This window comes from Drosophila montana, unplaced genomic scaffold (assembly GCF_035044405.1).
Source record: "Drosophila montana isolate Dmon_TW-CO22-7 unplaced genomic scaffold, ASM3504440v1 contig_2192_1, whole genome shotgun sequence".
In the NCBI taxonomy this organism is placed as follows: domain Eukaryota; kingdom Metazoa; phylum Arthropoda; class Insecta; order Diptera; family Drosophilidae; genus Drosophila; species Drosophila montana.
Window position 1 is genome coordinate 661825 of NW_026997087.1, and position 24521 is coordinate 686345.

Genomic DNA, 24521 nt, shown 5'->3' on the forward strand with positions numbered 1-24521 from the left:
CAAAAGCGATGAGACGCAATCTTCCGATAGAAATATGGCAACATGTGCAGGCTGCTGCCACAAGGCAGAAGAAGAAGAAGAAAAACAAATGCAATTTAAAATGCAAGCACAACAAAAATGATAACAAAAAAATATAATGAAAATATAAAAAAATAAAAATACAATTGCGCAAATTGTGCAAAAAAATGCGAATGCAAAACGTTGCGGCATAAATGAAAAACGAGAATTTTCCACACGTTGACAAGGCACAAGGCTGGGAGCTGGGGCAGCTTTTTGTTTAGCCCGAGCTGAGCCGGGGTGGAGGAGGGGCTAACTGGCCAACAAAGGACCTAGCTGATGGCTAAACGCTGCTGCCTGCAACCAGGACTTTATCCTGTTTGGGGTGACATAGAATTAGCAGCGCTTGAAATGCTGCGAATGCCGGGAATCCCAGGGAATGCTGGGTGCCTGATAGCCCAGTTGAGATGAGAGATGCCTGCGAAATGAGAAAGCGAGGAAGAGAGAGAGATAGAGGGAGAGGGGAGAGAATTAGCTATTGACAAGCAAATACCCTGTTTATAGCATATCAAAGGTGTGTTTAGCCGAATCCAGGGAAGTCAAGCTATAAATATTATAACTTTTGCATATATAAATATAAGCATGCTTATAAGTATGTTCGTGTGCATGTCTGCATATATGTATGTATATGTATGCATGTTTGTTTGTATTTATGCAAACATGCAAACATGCATACATACATACATACATACATACATACATACATACATACATACATACATACATACATACATACATACATACATACATACATACATACATACATACATACATACATACATATATACACACATACATACATACATATACATACATACATACATACATACATACACACATACATGCATACATGCATACGTGCATACATACATACACACAGACATACACACATACATACACACATACATACATACATACATATATACATACATACATACATACATATACATACATACATAAATACATACATACATACATGCTTACATACATACATAAATATATGCATACATACATACATACATACATACATACATACATACATACATATATACATACATACATACATACATATACATGCATACATAAATACATACATACATACATACATACATACATACATAAATATATGCATACATACGTACATACCTACATGCATACATAAATATATGCATACATACATACATACATACATACACACAAATATATGCATACACACATACATACATACATACATACAAACATACATACATACATATACATACATACATACATATGTATATACCTACATAGCTTCTCACCCCTGACTTCATCGCCAACTAAAAATTCACAAAAAACGGCCGGGCCTACTTGAATTCTTGAGAATCGAGGAGGAGAGCACTTGATAGAAATTCGTTTTATTTAAATTTGCAGCACAGCGACAAATAAGCTTGGTCTGCGTTTGGTATTGGAAAAAAAAATATGCATGCATACATATATACATAAATGCATACATACATGCATGCATACACTAACAAACAGACTCCCACACACACACACATATATATAAAACTTGTATGCCTTCGTAAAAAATACGTGTAATATTATATACTTTGCTCCATTTAAGCTCACTATTATACGATTTGTATAGAATCTATTCTTTATTTATTGCTAATATCTTATATTGATCTAGGTCAAAATTTCTCCCCCTCATAAGTCAGTCAAGACTCAACTAATTTTCATAAAGTTAGATTTGGCATCTAGGTACCCTAAATATCCCATAAAATAAATAAATATCCCATATAGACATAGCCTAGAATTTCCCAAGCCATTCTGAACTTTGATACTTATCGATTCGACTGAAACGGTGTGATCGATAGCTCAAATAAACTAATCTAATCTGATGTGAAGTCTCCAGTGTTAAATAATTTATAGCCTTACATCCAATCAAAAGACATTTCTTCTAATTGGAACGTTTCAAGAAACATCTTGAAAAGTTAATTGCAAGTTCAGCCAGCCCTCTGATATCCCTATATTCACAATTAACGCAGGGATTCATTTTGTTGCAGGTACTTGATACGTTCGGGTCTAACTGAAAATTAAAGAGCTGCTGCCGGAAACCATGCAAATTTCATTCTTGTTGACCAGGGACACAAAAATGTGAGCACATTGGCAAGCAAATAGCAAAGGAGGCTGCAAAAAGCTGCACAGAAAAAAAAATGCAGATTAAGTCAACGACTTGCCCAGAGGTGCAGATGCAGAGAAGATCAAAGAAGCAGAGCCAGAGAAAAGCTAGAGAAAATGATAAAAATGTGGCAGCCAGCTGGTGACGCCCCATCCCAAGCTGTGGCCATAGCCATAACAGCAAATGCAGATACACTCGGAGAAAAAACCTCATACTAAATGTTAATAGAAGAAATTTGTTTAAGACAGAGTAAATATTTGCATATTATTGAATAAAGTGAAAGTTAAGATTTAATTAAGTTAATGCAACATGTTATTAAAAATTAATTGTAAGAGAAATAAGAAAAAATACTTAAAACAAGAATTTGTACACCTAAAACAATGTCAAAGTACTTATTTTAATATTATTGAATAAAGTGAAAGTTAAGCTTAAACTAATTTAAAATCAAACTGGTATTCGAAACTCTTTGTTACAGAAATAATAAATTAAGGCTTGGATTAAGCACTTAAATACTTAAAACAAGAATTTGTAAACTTGAAATAAACCTGAAACAATTTCAACGAACTTTTTTAATTTCTTTGATTTATTATAATAATTAAGTGTAGTTGGGGATTCTCTGATAAAGAAATAGTTATTGACAAGGGAATTCAAAGCTCGGTTTAAGAACGTTTGCACTTGATTCAAGTACGAAATTCACAATCTGTTTCCCTAACTATACAAACATTTCTTCAAGTGAATTCTTGATTCAAGTTTTGCATTCCGAAAATTAAAAAAAAAATCCTAATAAGAATCTATTGCCCAGGCAAAGAACGCTTTCACTTGATTCAAGTACGAAGTGCACAACATTTTCTCTGAGTGCACTGATATACAGAGCTACCAGATACCAGACAGTACTCTCTCTCTCTCTCTCTCTCTCTCTCTGTATAAACACCTGTTTGGCCCCGTCTCAGGGCCCCTTGCATGACAATTAGGTGCAAATGAGTTGAAACGCATGGAGACGGCGGCTACGTTGGCTCCGGATCTGCTTTCTCGGCCTGCTTTGGCTTTGGCTGTGGCAACACCCTTGAAAAGATGAAGATGAAGGCGTCAGTTGCCCCAGCTCCCAGCCCCCTCCCCCTCCCCCACACGCTAAAGCAGACGAAACAACATTTTCCATGTTTATTTCAATTGCATTTGTCGGCACAAAGACGCCTTGGGGCAGAAGGGGGGCGGCGCAAGGGTTGGCAGCTACTCATAAATTGCGTAAAAATAAAAGAAAGAGGAAGAAATGGAAATTATGAAAAATGCCAAGTGAAGTGGGCCTCGACTGGAGGCGTTACTGAAAAATCATCATTAAAAATTAGCTGCACTAATTTGTGTGAAAATTGGGTCGCAATCGGTCGATGTGCGGTTGGGCGAGGGTGAGGGCAAAGGGGCGGGTTGGTGGTGGATTTGAACCAAAAGTGGGCGTGGCACGGCAATTGCCTGGCTGCATTGCAGTTGCCCCTTTAGGGAGGCACGAGGGTGAGAGGTGGGGGAGGGAAGCGTGTGCCAAGTCAATGAAGCCACAGCCGCTTAATTGTTTTAATGCTTTGAATTAATTGAACAGCAGCAAAGGCCCCCCATTTTCCCCGCCCCTGACACAACCTGATCCCCCCCCCCCCCCTTCCTCCCTGCCAGCAACTGATGATGCAGCTGCGTTGTTTACTTGCGCCAAAATTTCAAACGGCGGGCAATGTTTGAAGTGCGCCTTCCCCCCGCCCCCCCCCGCCCACGACAACCCGCCACAGTCTGTGGCAAGAGCTGGAGATTCATTCGAAAAGTTGCAAGGGTTGGGATGAGGAGGACGGTGTGGGGGCTGAGTGGCAAGTGTCGGTATCGATTAGTGGAGCAAATAAAATTGAGCAGCAAGGCGCCAAAGCGATAAGGGCGGGGGCAGGGGCAGAAGCAGGGGCAGGGGCAGGGGCGAGGCTCCTACAAACGAACCAAATATAAATGCTGTGTTAATAATGAAAAGAGATTAGCCAGATGAAAGTGGAATTGGTTTCCACACCTCCCAGCGATTCGGTAACAAAGTGAATTTTAATGAGCGAATATTTGCATAAGATTGTATTTGTAAATAAACAAATACAACTAAAGTTTACATTGAAAGATACTCAAAGATGCATTAAGCAGCAATATGCATTTACGTTGATAGATAGGGGCATAAACGATCCAATAAAAACTATATATTCCTGATCAGCTATAACAAGGAAAGGCAATCAAGGCTTGACAAAATGGTAGAAGACTAGAGGGGATAAGGACTTAAATATCTCTGTTTATTCCACATTATCGATCGATGTAATCTGGAATATATTTATGTATATCTATATTTATATATAGATAGATTAGATATACCTATGTATATAATTATCTCTATAAGCACCACAGATACATAATATGCTCAGTAGATTCTCTTACATTGCATTATATGTAGATCAAGAACAAGCAAACGAGAGAGAGAGAGAGAGAGAGAGTGACAGAGGGATTGACTGCCGTTTAACTGTAAAGCGACGCCAGCAGAGGACGCACGCACGAATGCTGTGAGAGCTCGAAACTTCCAGCTGCTGTTGATGCCCTCTCGCTCTAACTGGCACAGCATGTGCAAGAGCGACACGTTCGGCACATCAGAGTGCACTAATACTTCTGCAATTATTTACATTCACATCGATTGAGGTTCTAGCAAAATCTTGGGCGACGCCTTCTGAGGCACAATAAAAGTACATGGTGTTAAGTTTTTGTTGTGATTTTCTGATTCATGTGCATTTAATTTTCATTTTTATTTTTCGAAGAGCGGGTGTGAATATGGGCATTGTAAAGCACACATTAATACGCTTTTAATTGGTAATAGGGAGTGCAATTCGAGCGTCGCTTCATAAATTTCAATTGAATCTGAACAATTATGCCAGGCAATTAATAATAAAAAGCGTGCCATACAAACAATCAACTAATCTACGGCCAAAGATCTATGCGCTACGTGCACTGGCATCCAACAATAAACACGAATTAATTTGTATGCCAAGCTCGGCAGCTGAAACCGAAACCGAAACCGAAACTAAAACTGTGGAAACTCTCAGCGGGCCAAAGGGGTAAAAAATTTGCTTATCATTTGCTTTGAGTCGACGGCTTCGAAATTAATGAACAATTAAATTCATTTAAATGTTGAAATCCGGGCAAAACTTACACAGACAAAAAAAAAAACAAAGATGAAATGTAAATAAAAGGCAAAGAAAAGTCAATTTGTAACCACGAATAGTTCAGGGCTTCACTCTCAGCACCTTTTGTTGCGGCATGACATCATCTTTGGGAAAAAGAATATGAGGAAATGGGAAAATTATTGTGAGTCCCCTTTTTAGTGCAGTTGCAAGCAGGGCTGGCTTGTGTATAACACAATGTATCTATAACTTTTACACATAAACTCCTGTTCTTGACTTTCAACTGACCTTCAAAGATCTTTGTTAAGATTTATTTGCGTTTATATTTATATGTTTGAAAAGTTTTCTGTTCTAAAATCTCTTCAATAAGCAGCTATAATATTCTCTTCTCTGTAAAATCGCATCAAATCGGTCTTGGAAGAATCTGTCGGAGGGCAAGCTTTTGCATATATTTGCCTTTGTCTATCCTATTTCTAGTGATAGTGTAACAATTGAAGGTTGCTTAAAATTCCCAACCAGTTACTCACATCGTTATTTCGGACTGCGTACCTCTCCTGCTTGAGTGCCTGCACTTCCTTGGCGCGCTGTATTTTCTGCTGGCGATGCCTTTGCACGCGCTGCATCTTCTTCTGGCATTTGCCGACGCAAGCTTCGGGCGCATCAGTTACTTGGCGGAGCAGCGGCTTGTCTGTGCTCACAGCACCCAGGGCCGGGTGGTAATCAATGTCATCGACATGCTGCGATTTATGCTGATGACGGGGCTGGGCAGGCTCCCACGCTTCCAACTGATATTTGTCTGGATGCCGCAAATGATGCTGGCCGTGGCGCAGTTGATGCGGCTGGTTCTCGTCGGGCGCAAATGAATGCAGAAATACCAGCTCGACTGCGCTTTTATCTAGCTGCGTTCTGTCGTCATCAGCGGGTGGCAACACCTTCTCGCTGGCGACGAGGTGGCCAAGCAGCAGGCCAATCAGCAGGCCAGGGCACAGACACAGCACCTGCCACCACATCGGGATTTGCCGCATTTCGTTCGCTTTCCAATTAAACGTTTTCGTATTTTTCAATTAACCAAATTGATCGTTTAGTTTTATAGCTGTTGTATATTTATTTTTGAATTTTTCGCGGCACTTGACAAATTCCTGAAATATTTGTTCAGCACGCGACGCACGACTTTGGTTTTTTTTTTTCTGATCACACGCGATTCATGAATGAAAAAAACGTAAATGCAGTTGTGAATGAATTTTTGATTCAAGCAACTCGAAGCACTCTGTCTCTCGCTCCTTCTCTTTCGCTCCCCTTGTCTGCTTCACGCAAAGTAAATGCGCATTTGCCTATTTCACAATGCAGATACAGAAACGTCTACAGCACGTCTACAGCTAGAGATACACGCACTTACGGCCAAGAATAGAGCTAGGCAACTTGTGCAGTCGACTGCGCTCGAACAACGTTTGATTTCGCCTTCCGGTTGTCAACTGAAGCGAATGCGGCGAAAGTTTGCAGTCGGTTGCATCGAACAAATCACGAACTAAACAGCTGATTGGCAGCTAACATAAACACACACATAGAGCATGTTGCGGGGAGAGAGCGCGAGAGTGAGAGGGAGCGAGAGAGTTGCGAGTGCGTGAGCCAAGCAAATGCAGACAGACATGTTGCTGCAAGAAGTCTAGCTCGCCTTGGCAGCATGTTGCTGGGCGTATTCTAATTGTGCAACATGCTGCTAAGCATAGTCTAAGGCAGTAATATCAATAATAAAACTAAATTAAATAATTACATGCAGTTATAATATAAAATAAAAATAAAAAATAAAATAATAATCTAAATAAAAATTAAAAATACAAATTAAAAAAATAATACTATAAACAAATATTGAAAAAATAATAAAATCATAATCATTCAATTGAACTAGTTCGCAAAATAATATAAGAAATTCACTATTTTCTCTTATAAATGACATTTGTCATTAGCTCATTAAATAATCAAAACATATATTCAAATTGTTCTGAGGCAAAGTTTTGCTAAGCTTAGTCTAATGAAGTAAGATTCATAATAAATAAAGTAAAATAAACTAAATACATAATATAAAAGTAATAAAAATAATAATATAAATAATAATCAAAATAGAAATCAAATAAAAAAGTAACATAAAATAATAATCGAAATAAAAATAAAAAAACAAAAACAAAAGCATTCAATTAAAATTATTGTTAAACCAGTTTGTAAGATCATATAAAAAATGCACCACGTCCCTTATAAATGACATTTGTCATTTTCTGATTAAATAATATAAACATATCAATATAAATAGCTTATATTTTTGAATATGGCAGCATATCTAGAACTTTAACCTGCTAACTTATATCAATCATATCAATATAAATAGGGCTAGATCAGTGGAACTAGTTCGCGGCGTGCAACCGAATTGTTGTTGCGCTTGGCAACACGTGTTTATAAACATTTGCATGCGACTTTGTTGCCGTGTTGCATTGGATTAAGTTGTTATTGTTGCACTTGTCAACAAGTCACGCAGCCATTTTATGATTGATCGACCGAATTGGCCGCGTGCAGCGCGTGCAACGTGCAACCAAGCGTTGCCACAGAGTCGTCTTTAAGACATCTGCAAAGTCCGCTTCCCGCTTCCCGCACCCCCCTCTCCCCGCTCCCTCTGCTGATGAGGTGTTGCCCACTTGCACTTAATTGCGTGTTGGGGCCAGGCAAATCAACGCCCCGAACGCCTCTGGAATGCACACTCAGGGGCTGCCCAAGCGGCGTCTGTTGGTGGAGAGGGGATGTAATGGGGGGGGGGGGGCAACTGGGCGCCCTGCCGCGCCGACTGTTGGCCTATGTGGAAAATTTATGTGGCCAGTTGGCAGTGGGGCTCGGTGTGGTCGGCGCGGTGGATCGCTTGGGGCATCTTTGGGGCGTTGCAAGTAGCCAACATTATTGTTGTTGTTGCTGCTGCTGTTGCTGTTGCTGCTGTTGCAGCTCCCGCTGTTGCTGCATAATTGATAAATGTTTACAAATTATTATGTTGCACATACAACAGCAGCAGCAGCAGCAGAGGCCACCCAGGCGCGCCTGAGACGAGGGGCGGCTGTGCGGGAGTTTCTCTGATATTATTCTTCTTTTATTTTATTTTTTTTTTCGCACAGGTGCGCGACGTTGCCGGTTTTCAGCTGGCGCCAAATGCATTTTGCTGTTAATTAAAATGAATTTCTCAATGGAAATTTTCTTTCTGCCCGCCGAGTTGGGACGGCATTAAACGATGCATTAGCATAACGAACAGATCCCTTGTGCAACAAATGATGATGAGAAAATACAGTAAAAGCTGCCTAGAGTGAACGCCAAATGAGGTGAGGGAGAGTTAGGCATGTACGGAGCTGCAAAAATATTCCTATTAATCCTATTTAAATTAATTATATAAAATGATGATGATAACGTACAGTAAAAGCTGCCTAGAGTGAACACCAAATGAGATATTAGCTCAGGAGTTAAGCACAGAAAAAGTGGCAAAAATATTCCTATTATTTTTGTTTAAATAAATTATATCAAATGATTATGATAAAGTACAGTGAAAGGTGCCCGGAGTGAACACTAAATGATATTTCCATCCCATCATTCCTTTTTAAATAAATTATATAAAATATAAAATAGTTGCCAGTCAGTTGTCGGGAGTAGGAAAAAAGACTGCAACAGATACTATAAAATGCCTAGCTACAAATTCTGTCTGTCCAAGGCAGCTTCTACTGTACCCACGAAGTCAGCTAAATAAGATCGTGTTACTGCCGGAATGTGCCTAGCTAAGAAGTTTTTCAATTGAAAATTGAAAATGGAAATCAAATTTGCTGCCATCGAGTCTCAGCTAGATGAAGATTGTAAATTCTCAGCCGCATCTGCAGACATATCAGCTGCCGCTGCTGTTCCCCTGGGCAGAGTTTGCCATTAGCTTTGTTGTTGGCATTGTTATCGCGTTTGGCCGCTTTCAATTTGCCTAAGTTGCCGTTTGCAATGCCAGAGGGAGAGAGGGGGAGAGCTGGAGAGAGGCGTAGGTGCCGAGAGTGAGAGGAGCCGCAGCAGCTGCCGCAACCACAAAGACAACCGCAGACAAATATACGTGAATTACAAATACAGCCACAGATACAGATACGGCTACGGATACTGATACAGATACAAATTCAATACAAAATGCAAATGAAGCAGAACCTAAATGCGCCGCAAAATCATAAAAATCAAATTGAAAGCGGCCCAAGGGATGGTCGCCGAAAAGGGGGAGGGGGCGTGGGGAGGGGACTGGTGGTGGGGGTGGGGCATGCTAAATAATTGACATATCGAAATCGAAACCAAAGTCAAGGCCTGAAAAGGTGCAGCAATGGAAAGCAAGAACAAAAACGGATCAAAACAAAGTGAGAAAGTGCTGAACTGGGAGATACCCTACAACTAGGCCAGGCTGCCATTACTTCTTTCTAGACATACATTCACATCCTTCTTCTTCCCATTAAATCACACCTTGGAATATTTATTGTTGTCTAACTTCGGTGTTTATAGTCCGATCTATGTGATACTTGTAGGGCTTAAGCTTTCCAAAGAAAAAGACGCTCTCCAAGCTGAAAGAAACTTGGGCAGGAGAGCGAAAAGCCAGCCGGCTGGCGTCTCGTTTGAATAGCGAGAAGCCAGTTGAAAAGCCAGGCTAGAAATTTTTAATTGAACACCTCTTACTTTTATAGTTCTTGAGATCGACGCGTCCGACTTATCCCATCTGCCTAATCAAGACTATATTTGTTTTATGTAGTCAGAGATTCTTTCTTCTGCCTGTTACAAACATTTACGCAAAAGCATAATACCCTTTCTGCCCGTTTATAATTCAGTTCAGGGTATAAAAAGGCCAAAGTCGAATGAAATCACATTAGAGAAGCAGCCGCACAGATAGAAATGAGCAACCCCTAGCCGCAAAAAAAAAAGAAGATAAACCCCTATAATACGCTGCACCCTAGCACTCAGCATGTGTGTGTGTGTGTGTGTGGCTGGAGTTTCCTGCTAATTGTGCTCGGGCTTTGCGACTAGGCAAGCCGCTGCCCAGGCACAGCGGGCCATAAAAATGTCAATGTCAGAAGAGTTCAGGAATCTCTCTTGATCTATGACTGTATTTTGTTTTGTTTTGTTTTTTTCGTGCGGCTCAAACGGTTGACACAGTCCAATTATGTATAAAAAAGAAGACAGCTAAACCGTTTACCAAACAAAATTCCACAGCAATGATGAAAATGATGATAATGATGATGATAATGTTAATAATGATAAAGTTGATGATGAGGGGCAACAAATTGACTTAAGATAAAGTAAGTGAAGAACTGAATACCCGACTGTGGCCCAAGGCCAGCGGAAAAAGGGTGAAACAACGCAATTTCCGGTTGGCTGGGGCAGGGACAGGGACAGGGACAGGGGCAGGGGAAGGGAGTTTAGTTACCATAGCATTCCAAGTCAAATATTTGCCATTTGTTTATTTTGAAAGAGCTGACACGGCAAGGCAAAGGGTAGGCCGGTCAAAGGTCAGCCCAAAGCAAATTAAGACCGAAGCTGCGATAAGATTGTTTGCGTCTACTTCTTGTTGTGACACACACAGGAAAAACACGACAAACATATTTCAATTGTCTCGAAGTCTGAGTCAGCATTGGTCTCTAGTTGCGCTCAATGTCACACACAATTCATTTATTTATTTGCTTTTATTTTCGGTAGTTGTAAGTTAAATCTAAGCGGAAAGCAATTGTATCTTGATGGTTGCCAAAATCTTCTAGCAAATCGGTACTAGATACAATTTTTGTCATTAAAGATATTTCATCTATAGCAAGAAGGCAATATAAGGTCGAAATAGTCAGGAAATACATTTTAAGCAACTTTATCGCTAAGAGAAAATTACAATTATATAAAACTGAAAATTGAGAAATCGTCATCTATAAATATTGTAAAAAATACATTTCATAATAATATTTTGTATTTTCTAAATTTCATTTATAGCATTCTCTTCTCTCATTTCACATATTTGATTCATTTTGTCATATTTGATCTTTTAATGATTTGTTGGGAAAAAGGTGCTTTCATTTTAAGACGATATATCTTTGTTTTCGAGAAACAATTTTTCTTCTTTGAAATATGCAATTTGAGTTTTGTAAAAAAAATTGCGAAAAAAAATATATCCAATATATATATAAAGATCTTTATACAAGTCTTAACTTTAGAAAAATCTTGAAAAAGATTTGTTTGAGTAATTTTTTTTTTTTAACTCTTTACACTTTTATATATTTTGAATATTCTTTTTTTTTGAGTGTACTGCAACCAGAATCTACTTTACGATTTTCAAAAGTATTTTGTTTAATGAAACCATGATGGAATAGACTGTGCCACAAGGAAGCCCAAACACAAAATCGGCGGCCAGTGGCTGTGGCAGCCACAAGGGGGAGGGGGGAAGGGGGGGCAGCTTTTACGATGCATTCAATTCATTTGCAGGAAGCGAGAGGCGCGAAGCGAAGCAGCTCGACGGCATTTGCAGCTGAAAAAATGTAAATAGCCGAACAATGAAAACAAATATGCCGAAGCAGCTAATGGCCACAATCTCAGCAGATGCAGATGCAGATGCACCCGATCCGCAGACCCAATGACACAGTTTGCGAGACCAACTGCAACTGCAACAGTTGGTGGCACCTCCCGTTGATGAGGTGGCAATCGAATTGGAATCGTTGGAGCCACAGCAACAACTGGAGGCTCATTAAAGGAGCTGGCAGCCTATTAAAGCGGCATTCGCCGTGTTGAAAGCCAATGCCGCCGCCAATGAGTTCAAAGGGGTAGAGAGAGGGGGGAGGGGCACAGGTGGAGCAGGGGAGAGGAGTGGGAGCGGGGTGGCTAGATGACGTGTGTGTGTGGCTAAAAATGGAAATGCTGTTGCCTAAGCTGCGGCAACTGAGAAATTTAGAAGGGGGCATTGCGAGCATTTTTTATAGCTGCCGCCGACACGTGATTGAGTTACAATCAGAGAGAGAGGGAGAGAGAGAGAGAGAGAGAGAGAGAGAGAGAGAGAGAGAGAGAGGAGGGAGACATCTGACATAATAGTAGCTTTATGCTCTTGTTTATGACTGGGATTATGAACAAGCAGCTGTTGCATAAGAAAAAGCCCGATGTTGCTTAAAGATGTTGCAGCTATAATAAAAGTTTGATATGGATCTAAGCAGAGATAGCTATCGATAGCAATCAATTTAAGGAAAGAATAAAAAGCTAAAAAGATTCTTTAGCAGCGATATGAGATAGTTATTTGATACTGCTTTGATATATGCGGAGCCTGTTGATATGAGATGAAACTGGGGGACGAATCTGAGGGACGAAACTGAGGGACGAAACTGAGGGGCGAATCTGAGGGACGAATCTGAGGGACTAGCTGGCATCAAGAAAGTCGGACAGACAGACATACTATACAGACAGACAGACTGTACTATGTCTTGGCTATGGATTGAGATATTGAAAATATATACAGTAATCACTCGCTGCGATCGTCGGGTGAGCTGTGTCTGCCCAATTGAAGAGGAATGAGAATGGCCTGATTCATAAGAGTTTGAGAGAAGATGTCCAGCCAAAAGGGATGTCTGCCCAAAGAAGTGTCCTTTAAGCGAGTTTTAACTGTGCCATATTTTGGAGAGGGAGACACATTATAATACCCTCTGCAAGATCAACCATCAAAACGTGCAATAGTATAAACATCTACAACTTTAAGAAACTAGCAATAGAACCTCTGTTGGAGTAGGGCGTGGCCAAAAGGCTTCAGGCTGAAATCTGGTTGATTCGCTGCTTCAAAATTGGGCAACATTTCCTCACACATTGTGTTCACTTTGAGTTACTTTTTGTCTATAATTTCTCATTATATATTACAACGTCTTAGTGTAATATAATGTTGTTCTGCTACCGGAATCAGAGCCAACTTCAGTGAGGTATATACCTCACCAGCTATATACCCTTCTTGGCTGAACACCTCTATCAAAATTATAGTTATCAACTGCGAGACACAATTTTATTAAATATTGTTAGCCAAGTCTATTAGCCAAAAGTTTGAACAGCTTAAATTCCCTTGAGCTGAGTACTTAATCAACTGAACCCCTTGACGGCCAACAAAATGACTCAATTTAGGCGCTTCGCTCTACCGATTTCCCAACTCTAAGCATAATTCGAATTCCATCAAGTGTAAACCCAAAAATTTTCCATCTTTGGGCTGAGCACATTATAATAATGGTCGAAATCGAATGAAATGCATGTCTTGGCCACATTGTAAGCCACATAAACAATTTGGCCAATTCCAGCTAACAGGCACGTCGAACAATAACCATAACCGACGATGTGATGAAAACTGGAGAACGACCCAGTCGAAGCCTGGCTAATACCCAATTGATATATTTTTATATATATACATGTATCTGGCCATCTAGCCAGCCGTAATTATAAGACGATACGTGCATAGATTATGGCCAAAATTGAAATGGCTTCAGCTCGGGCCAATAAACGGCTGCGACTAACGCCTAATGCCCTGATTGATGGGCCCCGACTGCGGCTTAGTCTCGAGTACAGGGGAACAGGGGAACAGAGCCACAAGGCTTACAGATCGAGCTGCCAAACACAATGGCCAACAACAACAAGAAGAACAATAAACCGCAAAGGAGGGCCAAAAACTGATCCGTCGATTCGAAACGGTGCCAAGCACGAGGCCAACAGGGTCTCAGCAGCCCACTCGACTTGTTAGGGGGCGTGGCACACACACACAGATACCCTAACAAACTGGCCAGCCATTGTTTAACTAATTGGATTAGTTTGATGCCTAACCAGGCAAAAAAACCCTGACCAGGTTGAGGCCTACGTCCGTCCGTCCGTCTGTCCGTCCGTCTCTCAGGTAGGAGGCAGCACTTTTGGCTGACTCTCCGTTTTAGTTGTAAAAATAAACAGGATATTCTTGTTCAGCTGGGCATCTTCTATCTGCCAGCAATCAATGTAAACAACCAGCCCACAACAACAAAAAATACAACAATAACAATTCCGGCAAGTCATTCCGATTTGTTGCACCTTTTCATTTTGGTTTTATTACTCGATGATTTTTCGTTGGCGATAACAAAACGAAACAATTTGAGTGCATTTTAAGTGAAATTAAATGAAAATTACTTTGCTTTCCATTCGATTCGAGACTTAACAAAAACATACACAAACCGAACACGAATACAAACTCAACTCAACACGCGTGGGCTAACAATGTGGATAGATTTTGGTATTCATCTAGACAGAAAATTAAAAATATTTGCTTGCATTTTTAATACCAAAAACCCAGCTAGACCAAAGTGCTATTGAATGCGGCAGAATTGTCCAAATTAGACGAGTTTCAATTTGAAGATGGAAGAATTCCTAGAAATATAAGCCAACCCACCCAAATGGGTATAGAAAACCGGACAGAGGCGAAGAAGCTGGTTCAAAGCATCGAAATCAAGCATAAAGGAAGGAAGCTGGTTTGAACTATATGTCAAGCCAAGGCTCAGGCCAAGTGGATGAATCGAACATAAAAGCAGGAAGCTGGTTCGAAATATACGATATGCCAGGGCTCCTTCCAAATGGATGTGGAAAACTGAACATAAAGGCAGGAAGCTGGTTCGAAATATATAGCATAGATGCTAGAAGCTGGATCGATGCACCGAATATTTAGGCAGGACGCTGGTTCAAAATATACGATATGCCAAGCTTTAATCCAGATGTATGTGGAAAATCGAAAATATAAGCAGGAAGCTGGTTCGAAGCAATGAAACCGAACATAAAGGAAGGAAGCTAGTTCAAAATATATAACAAGCCAAGGTTTAACCCAATTGACTGTGAAAAACTGAACATATAGGCAGGAAGCTGGTTCGAAGCACCGAAGCAGACAACAATGGCTGGAAGCTGGTTCGAAGCATCAATGCCGCACATAAAGGAAGGAAGCTGGTTCAAAATATATGGCATAAAGGCTGGAAGCTGGATCGATGCACCGAAACCGAACATTTAGGCAGCAATCAGGTTCGAAATATACGATATGCCAGGGTTTAATCCAAATAGATGTGGCAAAACGAACATAAAAGAAAGAAGCTGGTTCAAAATATATGACATATCAAGGCTTAACACAAATGGATATCAACAATCGGAAGCTGGTTCAAAGCAGCGGCCCTTCTTTTGTTGTGCTCGCAGCCCTGGTGGGAAAAGCCTTTTGCCTTTTGGCAACTTAACGTAGCGACTGCCGATTTACGTTGAACCTGCTTAAAAGAGACGCTTGCAGCTGTTTTTGTCTTTTATCAAAATAAACAAAATATTTTCGGATAATTTTTGTAAATAGAAAATATAGCGTAAAGCTTATTGAGAAAACATTTGAGCATCAGATGAGATTTGACGTGGGCCAAACTTTGACTTGCAAAATTGAACGCAAGTTTATGTAAAAATATTTGCCAAACAAATTAAATTTCTCGCGGCGTCGCTGGGCAAAGTTGGCAGCCAACAGACGCCGTCAACAGCCGCCGACAAGAAGCCGAACCAGAAGGAGGCTGCGCACCAGTTCAAACCCAGCCCCGCAGCCGCCATCCCGCAAATCGCATGCTAGCGACTTAATTGTGCGAAAAAGTTTTTTTAGCGCTAGAAAAATGCCGCAGAGTGTGGAAATTATTTGACAGGCCGTTAGGAAAAGCGAAAATTATGAAATACATGGAAAGTGGGCGAACGAGGAAAATTTCGGGAAACTCAGCGAGGCAACAAATCAAAACGTACGAGATGGAAGGACTTACAAATAAAAGCTTCTCAATGGGAAAATACTTTAACCTTTAAATTTATGTAATGATATCTATTTCTTGTCAAATAAATAACCTTGCCGGAAATTAATTTGCTCATGTGCATGATTCTATCAGAAAAAGTTTGCAGCTAACGATTTCCCTTCGACATAATAAGAAAATGCTGAAAATGTCGAAAATATACTACAAAGAAAATAAGCCAAGAGCAAATCAAATCAACGCAAAATTACATGAAATATATTTTCAACTCGAGTTTTCTTCACGTGGTTTTCCACGCCAAAATAAAAAGAAAAACAACAAAACGCAATATTTATGACGAGAATGAGGATGACGAGGAAAACGAGAGCTTGCATTGCATTGCATTGCAGTCGCATGCAGACTTGGCACTCAGCAGCCCAAACGCACTCAAACAATGTCACACACACACACAGATACACACACACACACAGAAAGAACCACACACACACTTATGCAGAGCAACACCCATACATATGCCATGTGCTCATGTAGAAGAATTGTTCTTGAACAAAACTCAATGATGCGCGCTACGAACAACGAGCAACAACTAAAAAGTGTAAAAAGTCATAGATTGCAAATGATAGACTACGCAATACCCTGTAAGCTGTGTCTAGAAAATAATAAAGATCAAATAATACATTTTGACAAGGCTTGAATAAATAGAAGGTTACCGAATCGAACCTCGAGCAGAAAATTGATATATTAAAAAAAAAAAGATTATAGCTTCTAGATATTTATAAAAAAAAGTAGAGATAAAGGAGATTCTTGACTTGAGCTCGAAATAATACATTTAAATAAGGGTATTTTAAAAGGGAGGTTACCGAATCGAAGCTGGAGCACAAAATTGTTATTATAAATAAGTAGAAGTTTCTAGATTCCATATTCAATAATACTAAGAAATAACTAGAAGATTCTAGATTCCATATTCAATAATATTTAAAAGCAAAGAGAAGACAATTATCGTAGAATAGTTTAAATGGGAGTTTTATCTAGAAATATAAATATAAATAGACTCAGCAAATATTGTAGCAATAGACTATTTCGGCTTACACTTTTAGACTTTGGCACCCATCGAATAGTTCCGTGGAGGATAGTGTAAAAAAAGAGTTAAGTCTAAAAACTATTGTAGAATAGCGAAATATTGTTGTAATGGACAATTGAAATGGGGATAAATAAGAGCAGAAAATGTTGCTTAAAATAATAAAAAGAAAAATAAATATAATACTTTCCTAAAGGCTTGTCTAAAATTAAGTTTGATGCTAGGCAACAACTTTTACTTAAGAAGTGCAGAGTTCAATATTTAAATGATAATTTTTACTAGTAGCAGATGCATTTAAAGTCGTGCATAGTCTATGCTTAAAACATCTACAGGGTAGCGCAGCGAGTGATGGAGAAGGCTGCTAAAATTGTGAGCTGCATTTTAGACAAGTGCAATCGGGCGGTGATTGTGGCAGTTCAGTGTCTATAGAGACGCCCAGAGCACTGTGCCAGTGTGTGTGTGTATGAGTGTGTGTGGGTATGTGTGTTGAGTTCATTCACGTGTGTATGTGTGTGCGAGCGCAGAGGAACTCATCTCTGAAGTGGCAATAACGAGTGTTGACGGTTGAAATTGAAACACAAACGGTTGCAGCCAGCCAGACCGCCCGCCCGCTCGCCGTTGCCCCAGCTGCAGCAAAGCCAACCAATTGCTGTTGCCACTATTTGTGGCACATATACAAAAAGCGAAATAAAGAATAGGGTATATGGAAAGTCTAGCTCAGAGTGCGCTTGCGTGTGGCTTATCGCGTTGCGCTCCAAATTTTAATTGGACAGCAAAGTTGCAGGCGCCTTTCAAAGCCTTTCGGGCCGAGCTTCGGAATATACCTCTTATCACTGGCTAAATAATTAATCAAGCCAAACAAAAGCGGCGAGTGTCCTATGTGTGTGTGTCGAGTGTCACGCCCAGGAAGTGACAGCATTCGAGGCGAACGTCAACGCGACGTCGTCTGAAGCGCCAGTTGATTAATGAGCTGCGATGGCAGCCGCTTAGAGGAGGGTCAGAGGGAAGAGCTAAGGTGGAAGGAGGAGGACAGAGTTGCAGTCACACACAGCGCAACCGGTTAAAGGAAAATTCATTCAACTGCAGGATTTTCCAGCTAAGGTGATGCCCCCCACACCCCGCCACCCAACCACACTCGTATCTGCCCCACCGGTAACTGGGGAAATGAGCTGCTTGTTACGTGACCAAAGCTTCAACAGATAAACACAGCTGTGGCAGGGCTCTGCGGGGGTTGCGGAGATTGCGGGATGTAGCATTAGGTGTGACTGAAGGATTTTCCAAATAGCATTAGGAAGCGGCTGTCTGAGCTGGGATTTAGCTGATGGGCAATCGCAGACCCAGGTCGCATGGAAAGCGACAGAACGGGTCTAAACTAAAGTATGAAGTTAACAAAGTTGGTTATGGAAAGGAAATCGCTGTAAGATCTTAACTAGGGAAGATGGGAAAATATAAAGTAAATCTTAGATCTCATAACATAAACATAAACTCAAATATTTGCGGGGCGTTAGGTTCGTACAGCTGTCTTTAAAGATCTGGGGACAAACACAAAATCGAGGATTTTACTCTTGTGCGCGTTGTAATTCCTAAAGAGTTAAAGCTTTGACCGACGGAAAAGGGCAAAGTCTGCTGTGTAATATCCTAACTAGGGAATGAAAAATATAAAGTAAATCTAAGGTCTCGTATCATAAAGATAAATTGAGATATTTGCAAGGCGCAAAGTGCATACAGCTTATAAAATTTGGGACAAACACATTAGTAATTCCCAACAAGTTTAAGCTTGGACTTCGAACGACTGAAATTTGTTTGCTAAACGTACTAGAGAGGCGCAAAGCTTGTAAGATCTGGGGACAAACACATAAAAAGACTTCACTTTTCGCATTCGCGTTGTAATTCTCAAAGAGTCTGCTGATGAGACCTAGAACCTTTTCATCTTTAAAATCGAACCCCAGTGGGCGATATCGTCAATTGAAGCACAGAATTTATAAGTTGTATATTTGAGTTAAAGACGAATATTGAACTTGGGCTAGATACTGTGAAACCTCTCTAAAGTGTTCATTGTTTTGCGAGTGCTTAACTTTAGTCCACATCAAATTGATCATCAATCATTTTATATTTCTCACTTGTACACATTAAAAATTCTAAACCACATAATTATTTTTGATTTTTTTTGTCCAGATTTGAGTGCTGTACAAATTACAAAATCTAGTTAGTTACAATTGCCAATGGGAAGTGGGGGGAAGCGTTGTTATCGGGGCACACATCAATCATTTTTCGAATCACGCAGCATGATATATCCATGGCAACCTAATCAACTCATCAGATGGCATTTCATGTGCCATGTGCCATGCCCCACGCCCACGTTCGACACATTCACACAAGCCACTTCCTTTAGTCAATCGCATATGCGAGTTCTCTCCCCCTTCTCTTCCTTTTCCCCCATACATCGTCGGTATCATCGCACGTACCACACGGCGTATGCGGATTTTGTTTTTACACTCGCCAGCAAACTGCGTGTTCGCTCTGCTAAAGCGAAATTAAGCTTGTGTTGTATGCAGCCCAAATTGAAATGCATAACAGATTCGCAGCGGCAACCAACAACAACAACAAAAACAAGTACAACAACAACAAAAACAAGTACAATAATCAGTGCCACAAATCAAATCAAGTTACAGCTACGCAGAGTAACTGCTGCATTTGCCAGTCGCAGTCACAGTCACAGTCACAGTTCCCAGTTGTGAGAAGTGCGTGAGGCGTCGTGACACGAATTATATTATATAAAATATCGAGCTGATTTTAGGCATAGAATGGGCACAAATATATAACACGCTGTCAAATAAAGCGGCTTGAGGAATTTATCTATCGAACTTTGTGCTCATCTCGAAATATATTTTCTTTTGCAAGCGGCCTGCTAATCTTGCTAGCTTTTTGCTAACTTTTCAACAGAAACATTTCTGAATAAACAAAGTGGGTTCAGGTTCTTAAATTCCTTTAAGCTCTGTTGAAAAAGCTGTGCGTGTCTACTGAAGATCTAGGTCTAATAAAATAAAGTCAGCAGAAGCTAGCAATATTTTAGCAGACCTGTTAAATACTTAGAATAGTTTTCTATATATAGAGAAACTTTCTATATATAGAAATACTTAGAGAAGTTTTCTGTATATAGAAGTACTTAGAGAGGTTTTCTGTATATAGAAGTACTTAGAGAGATTATCTATATATATAAAAATTTAGAGAAGTTTTCTATATGTAGATATATAATACTTAGAGAAGTTTTCTGTATATAGAAATGCTTAGAGAAGTTTTTTATATCTAGAATTTTATAAAAATACTTAAAGAAGAAAACTTCTCTAAGTTTTTCTATATATAGAAATACTTAGAAAAGTTATCTATTAATAGAAATACTTACAGAAGTTTTCTATTTATAGAAATACTTAGAGAAGTTTTCTGTATATAGAAGTACTTAGAGAGGTTTTCTGTATATAGAAGTACTTAGAGAAGTTTTCTATACGTAGATATATAATACTTAGAGAAGTTTTCTATATCTAGAATTTTATAAAAATACTTAGAGAAGAAAACTTATCTATTAATAGATATAATTACAGAAGTTTTCTATATATAGAAATACTTAGAAAAGTTTTCTATATATACAAAAACTTACTAAAGTTTTCTATATATATCGTTTAATTGTTGTCCTTCTCCACAGTCACGAGTCACGCGCCAGCGAGTCACGCGCCCATCTCTAGCTGCCATGCAGAACAAGCTGCCCTTCAATTTCAATGGAATCGCAATTGCAATTGAAATTTAATTTTGATAGATTTTCCAGCATTTTCTAGTTGTACTTTCCACTTCTTTACTATATTTTCCACACATTTTTTTGTTGGCATTTTGTATGCGCACTGTGATTTGTGCCACGCCTACAGACAAGTGCCGCCCGTGAAGCAGTTTTTGTAGCAAGTGCTTGCGTTTGCATTTTTCGAGCGTTCTGCGTGCTCGGCACGTGACCCATTTTTTGTTTATGCATTTCTTGCTATATGGCACATCTTTTTTTTTTGTATATTTTGGCGCCCCTTTAGCGTGCGGGCCTGTTCGAATTGAAATGTAATCGGAAAGTGCACTGCAAATGCAGCTAACGCGTTGTCAAAGCACTCGCCAAGTGCTGCTCGCTCTCGTTCGTGCCCCACGCGGTTGCAAGTTGCTGCCTTGAAGCAATTTGATTTTACGATAAAACACTCGCCGCGACTCTGACAAAATCTATCTATGTGCGCCACTCTCGGCGGACTCCAATTCCCATTTCGAGAACAATTCCGAAACTATTTAACGCCAAATTGCGGCCGATCAATCTATCAATTGAGTTTTTGCACTCGGCGGCGTGACAAATTGCTCGAATCGCAACAAAAGAGAGATTTCTCCGAATGCACTTTACACGAAATTCGCTTTAAAGCTATCGATAGAAGTCGCCTTGAAGAAATCTTTTTTTATCAGTCAATTGATATAAATAAATACTTGATTCATTTAACATATATCAAATAAAATTAATTGACATGCAGTTTAATTCAATTTCCAAATAAATCAAGCAATAAATATATCGGGCTGTTATCAAAATCGAAAAAGAAGTGTTATTATTTATGTGTGTCACGAATCGTGAACTACTTATTCTTAAATATCGATAATTTATCGATTCATTTCAATGTATCGGTCGCACATATCGAATATATCGACTTAAAAAGAATTAAACTTTAATTCTGGCATTATTTGTGATAAATGGCAACAATATTTATCGATATATTTATAGAGTTGCTTTTTCGATAATAAACCGATTGTTTATCGATTAATAAATAAACTCTGATAGCTGCTAAATTTGTACAAAATTCGTAAGCACAGCTACGAACTGTCCCGACTGCGCTTTAAATATGTGAAAAAGATTTGTTCCCAGCCCGATTGTACGTTAAGTCTATAGATTGATTTCAATAATAAATTCTTAATTTGAAATGTTGCTGTGCAACTGCCGTAATCCAATTAAACAAACCCCATTTCAGAAGCAATTAAACAATTTCCAGATCAGCTCGCAGATGGTTATGTGAAACTCAGCCCACGCGGCGTATGCGTAATGCGAAAGCCCCCAGAGTGTATGCAATCTATATTTGTTGTTCTGGGCTGGCTTTTTTTTTATGAGTTTCTTTCATTTTTTTCAAATACTCAGATTACTTGGCGCTGAGACTAAAATTAATTAAGCCAAAACTGAAACATGACACGCACTCAACTGCATGGCTAATAAGCAGCCCCCGCTTGGGTAATTGCCGACGCCTCGCCCGGCGAGGCACGTGCCAAGCCTCTCACTAGGGAAATGGGCATGGCCGGGGGGGACTTCGGGGGGAGTTGGGTTCTGTCAAGCTGAGTCTGATGACGGTACAAGCATTATGACGGCATTTACACTTCAGCCGTTGGCGTTGCGAGGATTAGAGGCTCGCAGGACTTTGCAGCTCATAAGGCTTACGAGCACGACATGGCCCCAACTCTGCAGCTGCAATGGCCAAAAGCCTGACCAATGGCCATTACTGACTAGCTCGCATTCCAACTTAAATTGCTCGCCTTGCTTTAAATTTCAACTATGCAAAACTAAATCCAAGGCGTGGGCCAAAACTCAATTTGGGAAAGTGGAGCAGGACGAGAGCAGGACGAGAGCAGCTGCTGCCAGCCTGTCCACCGCGTGCCATCGAGAATGTCTAACATGTGGCAAGTCAGTTGGCAGTACACCACCCTCTCCCCTCTGACCCCCCCCTGGCCAAAATCTGGCTACAGCCACGCCCCCCTCCACCCCATCAAACCCGCCTACTCCGGCGACAAACAGCGCCGCAGTTTTCTGTTTGTTTGCCTTGTGAACGAACGCAGCGAGTGGCGCTCTGCTACGAAGGCCAGCGGAGGGGGCAGCGGCGGGAGGGAAGGGAGCGAGGGGGGGGGGGCGACGCCATGTTGAGCATGCACTGGACTCATTTCACTGCACTAGACCCCCCTTCAACCTCTTAAAAAACAAACCCGAAATTTTCAATTATGCGAAAGACGCCTGCAAATGCCCTGAATATAAAACTGCAAAATTGGAGTTTGTTATCATTTTACGTATTCATGATATAGGGAAGCTTTCATGGGGCAGATCTTTCAGGAATTTACAATATATAAGGCTTATAATATTTAATAGTTTTAGCAATACGCTTAGTTTTTGAAACGTTTAACAGATTGCGACATTATTTAAGACTCTGACAAGTAAACCATAAAATGAATTATTGTATGCAGCATGCCCAAAAGGATTGGAATTGTATTGAGTATTAAATATTATATGAATTAGTCTCCCAAAATTTCTTTTGAATCTCGCTTCTCTTTGTCTTGTTTAATTTATGAGAAAATCTTTATAAATACTAAAAAGATTCGACTCTTGTTTTTCCAAGTCAAGAATAAAAGGAATACGGTAAAATTCTCCGCATTACTGAATTGTTTTGAGAACTACTTTTTCGAACCGATTTACTGACTATAAAACTAACCATAAATAAGTAAATTTGATATATAAATACAATATATAAATTTAACTCAAAGCTTAACGCAAATAATTTAATAATTTTGATAAATATTGACACTTTTTTTTATCATTTTTATAGGAGTTAGCAAAATTAATAAGTAATAATTTCCAGCAAGCGCCAAAATAAATAAGAGTCCTACTAAATTTATCCCAAGCCTCGTTTCACTGTTCATAATTTCTTATTTATAACTATAATTTTATGTAAATATGAATGTTTTTATTTGTGTGAATTTTAAAACAGAACTTTCGTAGATTTTAAATCTATTAAATACTTTCAAAAAATCTGTTTCCTTTGATACGAAACTCTCCTCTATTAAATGCAAATTAATTTCAATCCTATTTCTGAACCGCCCATAAATACTTATAAAAGCGATTTATAATATAAATTAATAAATAATTAAAACTTAAATACATATAAAATCTTTTCATATGTAAAATCTAAATATTTTTCTAACCTTTCTCCTCACATAAAAACTGCCCCAAACCCGCCTCAATTCGCGCTATGCCCACAAAACATAGAGAAACAGAGCAGGAAAAAAGAAGAGGAAAACTTGGCTGAGTTTTGGGGCCGTGCGGAGGATGTTTTAAAAGAGCTTGAAGCTTGGTTTTCTGCGTTCTTTTTTTTTTGGTGTAGTTTTTGCTGTTGTTGTTGTTGTTGTTGCTTGTGGCATATCTGCTTGAAATTCATTTTTCA

General features: G+C 39.6%; 1 protein-coding gene across 3 annotated transcripts in view; it reads right to left on the reverse strand.

The window, feature by feature from the left end:
* The window catches only part of Pvf3 (PDGF- and VEGF-related factor 3), an 86256-nt gene that overhangs the window by 41883 nt on the left and 19852 nt on the right, over positions 1-24521 (reverse strand). Inside the window, exon 1 of one of the 3 annotated variants that reach the window (XM_064681290.1) lies at positions 5919-6254. The exons of the other annotated variants lie outside the window; for them this stretch is intronic. Coding sequence (XP_064537360.1) covers positions 5919-6014 — 96 coding nt within the window. The 5' untranslated portion in view covers positions 6015-6254. Of the gene's footprint in view, positions 1-5918; positions 6255-24521 lie in introns of those variants that run through there. 3 annotated transcript variants of the gene reach the window in all.